The following is a 14,751-nucleotide window of genomic DNA, read 5'->3' as shown; positions in this document are numbered from 1 at the left end:
CACATGCATCCCACCCTGCTCATGTCCGTGCCAGACCCAAACACACACACAAGCACACATCAACAGAGCCAAGTGCCACACACAACACTGAATGGATGAGCCACTGAACTGACACATCACCTGCATCCTTCACAATGAAGTCCAAATGCCCACAACTGCATTGATGATGTATCCTGCATTAAGTACATCGAACCGTAACCAATGCCAGCCCCCTTCTTGTCCCCGACAGGGTCACATACAGACAGTGGCGATGGTGGGAATGCATCCCAGGCACCCCCTGCGCAGAAGAAAAAAAGGCCACAGCCCACAAGAGGACACCCCCACAACATCCAGGGGAAAAGGCACAAGGCTCCATTTGCAGAGTCTCAAACATCGGTCGAGTGCCACTGCCAAGGCCACACCAAAGCCAACTGCCCCACCTCCGGAGGTCCACTCACCACCACCGATCACAGCCACCGAGGGACCACCATCAGCTGCAGCCAGTTCGGCAGGAGAGGCGGCAGCCACTGCTCCATTATCTGATGTGGAGTACCCAACAGAATTCGACCTGGGCATGCACACCCCAAGCCCCCCTGGAACCCCCCAGCCATCACCACCACACACACCTGGCTCCAACGTCACTGGTGATGAGACCATGGGAGCTTTCAGTAGCCCCCCGGTGCCTCCATCTGTTCACCTGCCTGCACCACAATGCACACCAGCCACACCACCAGAGCCCGACACTACCCTTGACCTGGCCAGCATCAACCAGCAGCAACAGGGTCTCACTGTGCTGGTTGGGCAGCACGTGGAGGAGGCTGCCCGTGTCAGGGAGGAGATTGCAGAGACATCCATGCAGTCCAGGGAGGGGATGGAGGCATGCACAGACAGGCTGTGTGGGGAGCTCATCCGAGTTCGGGAGGTCCTCACACGTATTGCGGATGCTATGGACCACCAATTCCCACCACCACCACCTGGACAGTCTGCCCCTTCTTCGTTCGCCAGTTCGTGGCAGTCAAGCCCACCCCGACGCTCCACACGCACCACCAGGCGCAGCTCTAGGCAGCCTCCCAATGCTGGTTTTGGCAATGACCAATAGGGAGTTAATGTTCATGCTTCCGCGTGCATGCCTGGACACATACATTGTGGAAGACACATGAGGGACTGTTGTGGGGGGTGGGGGGTGTGATGGGACTGTTGTGGGGGTTGGGGGGAAGGGTGTGATGGGACTGTTGTGGGGGGTCGGGGGGAAGGGTGTGATGGGACTGTTGTGGGGGGTGGGGGGGTGGTGGGATGTTTGGGGACATTCACATTTTCCTGTTTAAGTTCATTAATACACTGGTGTTTGAGCAAAACACAGGCCTGGACTCCTTCATTGTGTATGTGTACTTTATTGACGCCAGGGTCCATTGTGAGCACACGAACAGACACCTGTGCATTACTAGCCATATCCAGGTGACAGTACGAGAACATGTTACTCAGAATATTTGGTTGATCAGATGCTGTCTCACAGCACGTCCCTCCTGGCCATCCCCTCTTGCATGACCTGCATCCCCTTCACCTCCATCTTCATCACCATCATCATCCTCATCCGGTGCCTCCATTTCAACGTCAGGGGGCAGTGGCACATTCCGTCTGATACACATATTGTGCAGCATGACACATGCCATGGTGATCTTGGCAACCTTGTCATGGCCATACAGGAGAGCGCCACCAGACCTGCTAATGCACCTAAACCGTGACTTCAAAAGTCCAAAACTCTGTGCACGATTGTTTTCCTCTTCGTGTCTGTTCTGTGGGTTCCGTACAGGTGTGAGGAGCCACCTCTTCAGGGGATAGCCGGTATCACCTATATGGGGGAAGGAATGGGGTCCTGTTACTGTTCACCTCAAGTGTGGCCTGTTCACTTCACAAACATTGACTTGGCATTGAGATTCAAGTACACAATCAACAGCATAGATGCAAATGGTCTGTGTAACTGCAATGTGCAAAGGTGGGTTCAACCCTGCAAGTAGACATGCCCCATTAATGCCTCCAACAGTAATTGACATGTCCTGTGTGAGGCCAGGTCTTAGGTGTCCCTGTGCCCAGGCAGATTTGGTACCACACTGGTGGTGTACTGCCCTTCCAACATTGACGTTGCCATGCTGAGAGGCATCACTTCAGTGGTGCTATGGGTTTGTGGTGCATTGCTATGGCTAGGGGGTATGCCTTAGCATGCATTGAAGGTCACATTGCATTATTGATGTCGTGCTGGACGAATTCAGCATGACTAGTGTGGATGTGGTTTGATGTTTGATGTTTCTAAACTTGGATAGTCATCTGTGTTGTGTAGTACATACTTGCATGTCCGTACATCTCAAGTATGTTGCGGCCCTCCCAGATGGACATTGGCTTACATCTGTATGTGCATTTGGATGACGGACTACAGGCTACACCCAGTTGGAGTATCTATCCCCCCCCCCCCACACGCACACCCAGTTGGAGTATCTATCTCTCCCCCCCACGCACACCCAGTTGGAGTATCTATCTCTCCCCCCCCACGCACACCCAGTTGGAGTATCTATCTCCCCCCCCACGCACACCCAGTTGGAGTATCTATCTTTCTCCCCCCTCACCTCCCAAGCACACCCAGTTGGAGTATCTATCTCTTCCCCCCCCCCCCAAGCACACTGCCATGTGCTTGGCCTGCTACTCACCAAGTAGCCACGAACATTGTTCCGTTTGTCGCTCCATGTAGTGGTGGATAGTTGAGTTCCGCAGGACCATGGAATCATGGGTTGATCCGGGAAATCTGGCACAGCAATGTGTGATTATCTTGTTGGCGTCACATACCATTTGGACATTGATGGAGTGGAATTGCTTCCTGTTTCGGTACACTACTTCATTGTGATGTGGGACGACCAATTCCACATGTGTACAGTCGATGGCCTCGATGCAACTTGGGATGCCTGCCAGTGAATAGAAACCGACTTTGGTGTTTGCAATCTCCTGGGCAGTCCGTGGCATGTATATGTGTTTGGGTGCATGCTTCAGGAGGGCATCGAGTACCTGGTTCAGTGTGCGTGAGAATACTGGTTGGGAGATGCCATGCATCTGCCCCACTGTATGCTGGTAGGTGCCTGTGGCCAGGAAGTGAGCACAGTCACCACCTTCAGTAGAGGGGGGGATGGCAGTTCTGATGTCTATGAGGCTCACAATGTCGTGGTGTATCATGTCCACAATGCTGGTGATGGTATCCCGGTCCAGACGGTACAGGGTGTGTATCTGCTCAGGTGTTAGGTTCAATGGACTGGCTCTGATCCTGGGAATTGGTGGGTGCCTCTGTGGTATGATTAGGTGCCGTGGTGGTGCTTGCTGTGCCTGTCTTGCCCTCCTCCTCCTCCTCCTGCGTCTCCTCTGTGCTGCCTGTTGTTGCAGCTGCGCTGCAATCAGGTCCTCCAGGCCATGTAATGCTGCTAGTATTGGAACCATCTTGGCGAGGAAAGGGGTGTGGGAAGGGGTGTGGTGTGCTCCTTTTGAGCAGCCAGTCTCCATTGCCTCCACCTGTGCTGATTGTGGCCACCTGTGGCAGGTGGTAACACTGCACAGTTCTTTTAACGGGTGGTTCGCGATGGCGGTATTAGTGCCATGCCGGTAAGGGGTTTTGGGTGCTTTTCCATGCCGCTATTGGCACGTCCGCCTGGCTTGTGATGATGTGCTAATAGCGGCATGGCGTAAATTACGGACGCGAGGGTCGAGCGCCCGCGGACTGGACGCTATTAGTGGCACCGTACTTAGCGGTGAGCAAGGTCATAATTTGGATGGGGATTTAGCGTTACCGGTATTCCATTACGGTAACGTTCAATCCCTACCGTGTAATGAGGCCCTGTGTTTTAACTAATACAATGTGTGGATATTCCTTTGTGGATGCTTGTGGACTACACTATACTTAGGAACCAGCCCGCATCACCTCTTGAGAAGCTGGGCCTTGATTGCTCGTCCATTGCTACCAACTATATAATCTTCGCTGGTCCTCTGTGCCTCTCCTCTGCTGTATAGAGAGCAGGAGTACAGACACCCCCCTCTGGGTTTTTGCATTCATGCTGAAGGTTCCGTCGGAATTCCACCTCAACGAGCTTTTGGTGTTACCTGTTTTTTACTGAAACCTTTATCACCGGCTGAAAGGGTCTTGCACTCGCTGGACCTTGCTCGTGCCTTGAAGTGCTACGTGAAAAGTACAACAGGTTTGTGGAAGACTTCACCACTGTTCGTGAATTTTGGTCATGTGAACCATGAGAAGGCCTTGTCCATGGCTTCCATTTCAAGGTGGCTCTCCAACTTCCATTATGCATCGTCATTGATTGGCAAACCGAACTCTGCCTGGCTGTCTGAGTGGGCACTCCACTAGAGTGATCGCTGCGATGACGCCTTTCCTATCCGGGGGTGCCTGCTGGACATCTGCAGGGCTACCACATGGAGGTCCACGCACACCTTCATGAGGTTCTACTGCGTCGACAGGGATTCCAGGGAGGAGTCCAGAGTTGGCCAAGCAGTGCTACGCGACCAGTTCACTTGAGGTGAGTCTGTTCCGGAGCGAAGAGTTAATTGCTTCTGTTGAGCCTTGTCATCTCCCGTGGTTGTCTAATGTTGTACTGCTGTGCATTCGTTATTCATATTCATGAGCATGTGAATTCATGCCAGATCCCATGCCGGAAATGAACAAGATACTTATGTGTAAATATTGTTCTCCTGCCTCAGTCTGGCATGGATTCACATGCGTACCCTTCCTCTGCCCCTCTACGGCACTTTTTGGTCACTCTGCCACTTTACGTGCTTACCAGATCTGAAGATGGCTGCCAGAGGGAGGGGCTTAGGGAGAGAGCTGACATTGGATGGAGGCAGTATGACCCAGAGGACAGTGATTTGTTTAAAGGAGAAATCCAGTTTGCAAGTGAAAGTGAAACTGTTTTTTCTTTTACCGAGGATTCCCAGCCTCATGATGGAGAGTATTCATGAGCATGTGAATCCATACCAGACCCATGCTGGAGAACACTAGTTAAAGGTAAGTAACCTGTTACGTCTCGTCCTCAACTGTGTAACATCCGCAAATCTCACATTTTCCTCACATCTCATGCCACTAAGTTTGTGCTTTCTTCATTCTTCTATACGTCTTCTTTTCTCCCTCTCGCCCCAGGACATTATTTGCCCTTCCTTCATCCACCACTTTCTATGTATAGTCTTAAAAATGTATTTATCTTACACCTCCTTATCTTTAATTTCTCTCTATACTCCCACTACTTCACTCAGGGTTCAGTTTCTTTTGTGGGTTCTGCGCCCCCCCCCTTGTCGACCTTCCAGAGTGCTTTCCTTTTCCTTGTTCCAAAATATTGGAATGCTCGTCCCCAGTTGTGTCTCTGCTCTGTCTACTTTTCCTCTGTGGAAAGCTCGACTTGAGGAGCATCTTTCCTCTTGATTAACTTTTATTTTTGATTATCCGTCCACCAGTTATTGTATCGTATTGTTTTATTGTGTAGCGCTTTGATGTAAGGCACTATACAAATAAATACACTGAAATCCATGAACCCAGAACCTTGGGTTTAGGTAACCCGTCAAGGCACAGAGCTAGCTGCAGTGGAATCTGTAATCACTGTAGAAATAGATGGTATATCAGCAAATTTGGCAGCTGGCAATGTGTACGCAGCTCCTGTAGAAGCAAAATCATTGCACTTAGTAGCCAACAAACATCAATAATGCTGATAACATTATCAATGGCGATTATGCTTTTGAGGGAGCGGGGGCTTGTGTTCCTGGTGATGTCGCGGCCCACAATGCTATTTTGACAATTATCTGCATATATCCTATTTATAGAGCACTCCAAGGCCTTAAAATGACATTATAATCTTCTTCTGAAACGGAATTTCCAGATGGCAGAAAAGTAACATTTTGTTTCAATCCTTGTGGAGATGCGAAAGTTGTACATATGATTTTAGGTGCATTTACTTAATTGTAAAGATGATAAAGTTCAGAGAAATCACAATCGATTTTAAAATCTCATAGTATATAAATGTAGGGATTTTGTTACGCTCGAACGATTTTAAAAAGAAATGTGATTCTGTCAAATTGTTTTGTTTTCTATGATTTAGGACAATCGTGCATAGATACATTTTCACAGTGTATACTGGTTTGATGAACTGGGTTATTGTATTATAATGTATGTGGAGTGCATATGTAAGGGCTCATTTAAACACCATGGAGATATTAATCAAAAAATATATAAATGTGTAACTTAAAAAAAAGATGTTAAAGGCTGCACATTTCAATTCTGTGGTATTTGTTTTCTTGTCAATCTATTGCAGATTCATTCATCCACTGAGGGATGCCACCCAAATCCACTTGTTGGACATTTCTCTGTCACAGAAGCAGATCTAACTCAGCAGCCTGAAAAGTACACTGAGGTAATTCATTACTGGGTTTGATGGCTCGGCTTTCGTTCTGGATCCTTATCAAGCCTCCTAATTAACATGGATTACACACTCATTCACCCTCACCCACTGGAAAATTGAATTGGGTTTTTAAAATTGGATTTTACAATAAGTGATCACGTAAATGCCTTTTTAATATCAGATGCTCTTCCTGAAGCTGTCAAAAATATACAAGGGTGGCAGATGTCAATTGTGGCATGATGGCGGCCTTGGCGACGGACAGCTGGTGGGCTCCATAAAACCCATCTATTATTCCAAATGCTTATAAACCTGTCTCGGATGTTCAGTTGAATGTGCATGTTTCAAAACTGTTAGGAAATATTGACTTAGTCCCACCAAGCTCACATGACCTATCCTGATGAGCCAATTAGGACACGAACTGGGGGTTTCAGTTAAGCTCCCTCTGAAGCAACTACTTCACTAAAATCTTCCTTGCCAGTGGCATTCATCGGCGCTGCAGCTGTCAGATGAATGATTGACTGGGCATGGACAAAGAAACCCCATTTTATTTACTAGCTCACCTCCTGCCAGGGCAGTGAGGGCAGGCACCAAAGCCGTCCATTCTGTACCTCTTCTGTGAAAACCTGTTCATTTCTAATAATTGCCATTTGTATAGTGTACATTTGCATTTGGGATTGCTTAACCGCACTGTAGGCTTCAACACGGGGGCATTTCTGCGTGGTTCTCAGTTGTCAGACCTTTTTCTGAGTACATTATTGGAATGTGTGTAGGTGGAGAACTTCCTTTATGGGTGGGAATTGTCAGGCAATGGTCACGAGGGACAGAGAAGAGCTCTGATCATGGTGCCGGGTGACTCAACCCTTGTCAGTGGGCAGGGGTTGTATTCACTACCTATTACCTAACCTAGTTCTCTGCGAACTCATTCTCCAGGGCACACTGGACGGATGACATAGATTTAAAAAGCTTTTTGGAAGAGAAGGCACCCCTTGATGCTGGAAGTCTGATTTAGAATAGCGCTTCACAGATTGACGTCTTGGGCTAAGAAGGGGGCTTATCCGTGATGCATCAGATGTTTATATTTTGAATTCATCTTACGTTTGAGCAGGTAACCGTTCAGCTCATACAGAAGTTACTGTGCAATGCACGGTGCCTCTGCGTATATGCAGTTGACATCCTGGAGCCAGTGCACAACATTAACGGCCAGTGAAATGTGATCCATGTGGACTGATGTGGATGAGAAGTCTGGTGAATGCTTTCTGAATGTGTTTACATTTATGGAGCAAATGTTACTGAGTCCCAATTGTAGCCATATGCAGATTTGAGGCACAAAGGACCATTGGCAACATTCGGAGAAGTTCGGGAAAGGGAAATACTCATCAGGACCTTGAAAGAGTAAAAAGGATGCAATGAAGAATTAGTTAATTTCGCGGCCGACCTCTATTTGTGTCTACATTTTGGTCAGTGTAAGCACTCCATCAGGGTGGTCATAGAAGGCGTTGCTGTTTTTGGAATCTTTTGCTTCATGTTATGATCTCTATTTTGCCTTAATTTGCTTTCATTTGGTGTTGTCAGTTGACATTTAGTTTGCATCGGCCCAAGCCGATGACTTTTGAGTTGGGTAACTAGCTTCTATCGGGGCGATCCAAATGTCTTCAGTATAGTTTTCACAAAGCAGGCCAAGCCATTAGATGGTTAAGGGGGCTTACAAATAATTTGGACAGTGGGGGAAAAAGGCACAACCCCCGAAGAGACAGGGTCATGGTTTAAAAGAAGTGATGGTAAAACAAAGTACTCCTATGTGGGTCGGGATGGGTGTTACTTGGTGCCTGGCCTGTGACTCGCACGTGCTCTGCCTCGGCTGCCTAGGCGAAGACCATAGCTGCGAAGGTTGTACAGCATGCAACGCACTTACACCCCAGTCACTGACAAACCTGCTGGCGAGGTAGAGAGAGCTGTTTGACAGTTCTCCTCCGGTCCACATAAAGGAGAATGTAAGGCGAAAGACAAAGAAGGTAACTATCTTGTTCTCAACAGCACCCTGCAGAGGTGACTCCTTCCCTGGGAAGCGACCTAGTGGAGGGGCCTAGTAGGCTCGGTTACCAGCAAGGGTACTGAGGTTCAGATAGCTACCGGCCTCGTGGCTGAGGGGTCAACAGATCCTCGCAGGCCCTTATCTGAGGGGCCATTTGGTTCTGATACCGGGCCAGTTCTTGAACAGGGTTTGCTCTGATACCGGTCTTATGCCTGCCTCCCCGGCAACCCCTGCAGTCCCCCGACCAGCACTTATGTCTGCACTCACCCTGCACTTTCCACCAACTGGCCGCTCTTTTATTTATCCTGTTATGTTATTATCCCATGTACTGCCCCCCACTTTCCTTTTCCCGCTTCCCTTGCACAATCTGAATGACACCTGGCCTAGTAAGATCGTTGTCTGTCTTCCCTCTGTTCCCCCTCCCTTGCCTTGTCGTGCCTTGAAACACTTGTGTTTAGGTGTGTTAGAAATGCAATATGATATCATATATCATGCCCGAGGGAGTGCCTAAACACAGTGATAAAGGCACTACCGGCACCATGTCAGAGGGCGAACAGCCTACCAGGTCTGCACCTGAGCAGCAAGGCAGTCTACGCGATCAGGGAAAGGCCAAAGTCAGTACATCCACGGACTCACAGGCTGCGCGTGGAGCGGTACACAACAAAATGGCGGCGCAGCCAGTCAAAATAGCAGCGCATTCAGAAGTGTGCCATTCCAGCAAACCCCAGAGGCCATATTTCACTCAGAGCGTGGAATTGTCTGCAATGTCCATGCAGCACCAGTGAATGATCGTGCCTCGCCAGTGTGTGAAGAACGCTTTTTTGACACACTCCTCACGCTCATGAAATCACCACAAATGGGGAACATACTCAATGAGGAGGAGAAGGAGGAGGAGGAGGAGGAGGAGACGACAAAACTCCATTCCATGCAGCCAACAAACAAGGTGCTGGATGCAAAATACAAGCAGGCAGACAGCGATTCTCTCCTCCTTTCCATGCTCCCATAGCCACAATCGTTTGTCATTGCGGCACTGTCAATGTATGCCAAACCTCAGACACCCACATCCGCATCCACTTCGACCCCCCTTAGGCAAGGAGGAAAAGGTCCTGGAGGCCTATGGAAAAAAGATGTACTCCAATGCCACTCTCCACCTGCGGCAAGCCAATGCGTACACCATGCTAGCTGCTGCATATCGGAGACTATGGAGGGAGATTGCCGAATTACTCCCAGACCTGCTGGTTCAGACAGGCTTGTTTCAAGGCCAGTCTTGCAGAAGCCAAAATGGTGGCACAAGACTTAATGGAGACATCCGTGGCTCATATTGATACATCCCTCAGGGCCATCTGTGTGGCTATGGACATGAGGCGGACGGCATGGCTCAAGGCCACCAGGTTTAAACCAGACTTGCAAGACCGTATACTCGACCTCCCATTTGAAGGAGGGCATTTGTTCCACTCTTCCACTGATGAAGAGTTAGACAAGAAAAAGAACAGCTCCCAGACAGTCAAACCACCGGCTATGGTTGCAAAGCCGGTTTCTAAGAGCTTTGGACAGGACCAATCGCGATCTGACAGAGGTCGTACCTTTGGTCATTTTTGGGGCTTCCAAGACTGCTGTACTAGACAGCCCGACAGAACCCCCAGCCTACACTGGTGCAAAGAGCAGAACATGATACATAAGGCCTTCTTCCAGTCCCCCTCCCAGGCCCCAGCCTCAGAGGGAACAAAGCAATGACGGGGTTATCAAGATCTACAGCTCTCCAGTGGGGCGCAGGCTTGCTCTTCACATTCAGTCCTGACAGACATGGTTTTCGAACTTGTGGATACTTTGTGGTATCCCAGGGTTTCCGCCTTCCCATACCACAAGCCCCCTCCTTTCTCTCCCCCCTCCCACAAATTGGGAAGCTATCTCTCCTTACGGAGATCCGCTCTCTGGTAGTGAGCGAGTCAGAAGCGGAAGTCCGCCCCCCCACCCTCAGAGAGGCTTGGGGTTTTACTCACGTATCTTCGCAATACAGAAGAACCACCAGGCATGCCTGCAAATCGTCCTACATCTGTCCTTAAGCCTTTACCTACCCCTCCAAAAGTCCAAGATGGTTACGCCAGCACTGATAGCGGAGTCTCTGTGTGAGGAGACTGGCTGTGCTTCCTGGATATGAAGGATGCATACCAACACGTCCCAATTTGGCAGCCCCATCGCTCCATCCTACTGTTTTGGGTCATGGGCTCGCACCTCCAATACAAAGTCCTTCCGTTTGGGATCAATTCAGCCGAGGGTTTTTACGAGACTCATGAATGCGGTGGCGGCACTACTGGTCCGAGGGCCACCATGTATACCCATACCTCGGTTCGCGCGGAATCGCCAGCTGAGGTTGAGAATACAGCAGCCAGGCTAATGCATACACTCTACGAACTGGGTTTCTCCATCAACCTCAAGTCACAACTGCAGCCTACACAGACCTTGACCTTCTTGGGTCTGAAATGTGATCTACGAAAGCAGAAATGATATTCCCCACCGTGAACAAGGTTGCAGGGAATCAAAGCGGCAATGTCAGCAGGGCACCAGATAACCACAGCTGTGGAGGCTAACCATCAATATATGGGAATAGGCCTTGGTGAACAACATATGCCTCCCGGTGATCCACCTTCCAGTGGAGTCCAACCTAGAGGTGGCAGGCTTAGCAGACTGGGGATCGACTACTATTAGTGGCAGCTGAACGAGAGGGATCCTGAAGGAGATGTTCAAGTGGGGGTAACCCCAGATAGACCTATTCACCACCATGCACAACAGGAGGTGTCGGCAGTTCGCGTCCTGGATGGGATGGGCAGATGATCACTGGGGGATGACTTGCAGATTCAATGGGATGGCATGTGGGTGTACGCATTCCTGCCAACTCAACTGATCCCCACAAGGTCATCTGCAAGGTCAAAGAGGCACATTGACTATGCCTCATTTTGATAGCGTCACAGTGGCCTGCCAGACCATGGTTCTCAGAGCGACTGTCGAATCAACTATCCGTTCTCCTCCCAGTGGGGGCATATCCACCATTATCCCAGCAAGGGGGGCGGTAGTGCACCCCTCCCTGGAGAAATTAGCCCTAGCAGCCTGATTCCGGAGCACATAACCTTGTAACACCTCCGTTTGTCGCAGGACAATCTGGAGATCATCCAAGGGGCAATAAGCGCTTCCACTACAAATCAATACAGAAGCAAATGGACCAGGTGCTGCCTCTAAGCCAAGAGCCCTCAATCATGTGATGTCCTTCTTTGCACATCTGGCACAGTCTCGTGCAGGTTGACACATGCTGCACCTACTTTGCATGCACCTATTGTCGCCAACATTTTGGCGATAATGTTTTCTCAGCCTCCAACCTTGCGGTCAAAAGACATCTTGCAGGACTAACCAGGCTGTACCCACCTGTCAAACCCCTGCACCCGGTCTGGAATCTCAACGTGGTTCTGGGTGCCCTCGCGCATAAACCATTCAAGCCGATGTCATCTGTAGACATCAGATTGGTCACTATTAAAACCAGGCTCCTGGTGGGCCTTACTTGGGTGTGTAGGATCAGTGAAATTTAGGCCCTGGTGGTATCAGAGCCATATATTGGTTTCCATCAGGACATGGTGGTGTTTCGGACACACCCATCATTTCTCCCAAAGGTGGTGTCGTCGTTTCACCTCAACGAAGAAATTGTTCTTTCCACTTTCTTTCCAAATCCGAAAGATGAAGCAGAAAAGGTGTTACATTGTCTCAACGTCAGGAGAGTGCTGAGATTCTACCTGGACAGGACCAGGAGCTTCCGCAAGTCGGGTGCCTTGTTTATCAGATTCGGCGGGCCAAAACCAGGTTCAGACCTCAAAAGCCCCCAATAGCTAGGTGGATGGTTATGGCCATCCAGGAAGCTTACGAAGGGCAGCGCATGAAGTTACGTGCAAACAAGCTCGCTCATGCGGTCAGAGACAAGGCAACAGCAGTGGCCTTCCAAAGACACGTGCCATGGCAAACAATCACAGGGCGTCCACTTGGGCTACCCCCCTCAGCCTTCTGCAAGGATTATTGTTTAGACACCAGTGCGAGATCAGACAGGGACTTCGACCAAGCGGTCCTGAAAAACTTGTTTTCTTAGGGGTTGCAATGTCTCTACTCCCTGGGGCTTCAATCGGTGGTAATCGCCCATATAGTATGACAGAAAGGGAACGGGACACGCAGGCGTAATTATAATTTACTCACTGTAGTGACTAACCTACTCCTAGTCCATAGTCCCCTTTTCTCCATACGTCCCACCATCCTCCCCTTTAAAAAGCAGTGTTATTGGGCAAATGTAATATAGCCAATGCATCAAAGGGGACTGAGATTTGGTGTCGGTGGGCAGAGTCAGGGGAGCGCATGCTCCTGCGCGCTATTAAATTTAAAGGGAAAATACATTTTTCTTCAGGTGAAAAAGGTTCAATTCCCATCCCTAGCGAGGGACGACCAAACAATATGGAGGAAATGAGACTATGGACTAGGAGTAGATAAGTCACTAGGGTGAGTAACTTGTAATTTCTTTTTCAATCTTTAACCACAACACAGTACTTCAATTACTTCTTCCTGGTCCACTCACCTGCCAGAAATATTACTACAAAGTCTCTTGCCCTGGTATACTTGCCTGCCAGGACTAAAGACTCCTAACGCTACTACAAGTACTTCTGTGGTAAAAAATGAATTCAAACAATTTAGCAAAGTCTTTTGACTTCTTCTTCTGGGAAGACCTGAAACACATTGGTACTGTTTGTTCCACACTTGTGATTGCCACATGCAATGCAGGTTATGCTCCTCTCCTCCTGAATTCTCTGCATCAGGAGGCGTGTCTCTCCTGCCACTCTTGATTTCCCACTCTTAGATTAACCAAGTGCTGATAATGATTTTCTCTCACACTTGCTCTCCTTTGGCTTAGACATTGATTGTTTAGGTAATTGCCAAATATTGCTTCTTTCTCACTCCGCCAATAGGGTTTACAATCAACTTGCTTCTTAGTTACCCTCTCTTAGCTTTGGCAACATTGGTTCTTATTAGCTTGTTTTGATATTGCTCTCTTTCGGCTTTGGCAATAAAAGTTCTTATTATATTCTTGTAATATTGCCCACTCTTGGCGTTGGCATTTACCCTGACCTTTATAATGATACCTTTCTTGTCTGGTCTTAAAGTTCTTATTCTGCCACTTTAACTTCGTATCAATTTGGTATTCAAAACAGTTAGATCTGGTCAGTGAGCGATCATGTAGCGTTCTGTGGTCCCACAATGCTAGTGAACGCACCGGGTATCGCCTATGCGTTTGCTTGCTCTGCAGTCCTTCGGGTCCTCTACCTTTTCTGCTTCACTCTGCCAGCAAACTGTTTCCCTTTGCTTCCCTCAGCTCCTGCCAGTCAGGAAAAGAGTGCTCCTCTCTCTAGGGACACTCTTGTGCTTGCCTGCCACCGGAGCCCAACTTACAAAGGGGAAAGCTTCTCAAGGTAATGCTTCCTGCCACGCAACTTCTGCATTCACGGTCCTCAGGGGGAAAGTTTTTCAAACCAACACTTCCCACTGTACAATCTCTGCATACAAAGTATTTGAAGGTAGTGACCCTCTCAGAAGAGGGGCATCCATTCTGCAAACAGTGACTCCGGCGTCTCGACTTTCCTTCAACTTCTGCTGCAACATGGAGCTACTGCAATCACTCCATCTTCCACTACTTCTTCCTATAGCCTGCACCTGAGGGGGTATTGTATACCTCCCAGTCCCACTCAGGTGTAGGTCATTAGTACCATCAGACTGTGACTTGCAGTCTAGTGCCTATGCATTCATCTTGTCTGTCACAGTACGTTGGGCATTGTGGCACTTGAAGTTCTCAATGTTCATATCACCTCTTTTATTCTGAATGTTTCCAAATTTACCAACTAAATTTAGATTTAATGAGTGGTTCTGATTTTCAGCAGAGATAGAATTTTCAGAATCTAAGTTGTATTTAGATTTGCATTTAACATTCACCTGTTGATCAAAGGTTGCCTTCACCACCATATGTGTGGGTGACTTCATGGGTTGGGAGGAGGGGGTCCTCACTCCCACTAAAAAATCCATTATGCCAGTTTTCACCACCATCATGATTATTAGCTTTGGGAAAGAAAACCTCCCTCCCGCCAGCAAGCCACTACAAATTCTGGCATCACTCACATTTCTTCCACTGAGGAAGACACATACTGCGCCTCTCGCAGCTGAGTTCTCCTGTTCTCCTGGGGCCCTTCTCCCAGGTGATCCTCTTGGCTAATTCCACTCCCAGGGTTAGGATCAGGAAGC

At 48.8% G+C, this 14,751-nt stretch overlaps 1 protein-coding gene across 1 annotated transcript in view; it reads left to right on the top strand.

The window, feature by feature from the left end:
• The window catches only part of TEDC1 (tubulin epsilon and delta complex 1), a 1,283,797-nt gene that overhangs the window by 571,972 nt on the left and 697,074 nt on the right, over positions 1 to 14,751 (top strand). Inside the window, exon 5 of the mRNA XM_069637387.1 lies at positions 6,318 to 6,416. Within this exon, the coding sequence (XP_069493488.1) occupies positions 6,318 to 6,416 (99 nt within the window). The remainder of the gene's footprint in view (positions 1 to 6,317; positions 6,417 to 14,751) is intronic.

The sequence above is a fragment of the Ambystoma mexicanum genome, chromosome 14, assembly GCF_040938575.1.
Source record: "Ambystoma mexicanum isolate Mex_15411 chromosome 14, UKY_AmexF1_1, whole genome shotgun sequence".
NCBI classification, from domain to species: Eukaryota; Metazoa; Chordata; class Amphibia; order Caudata; family Ambystomatidae; genus Ambystoma; species Ambystoma mexicanum.
This window is presented reverse-complemented; position numbering and strand designations above follow the sequence as displayed.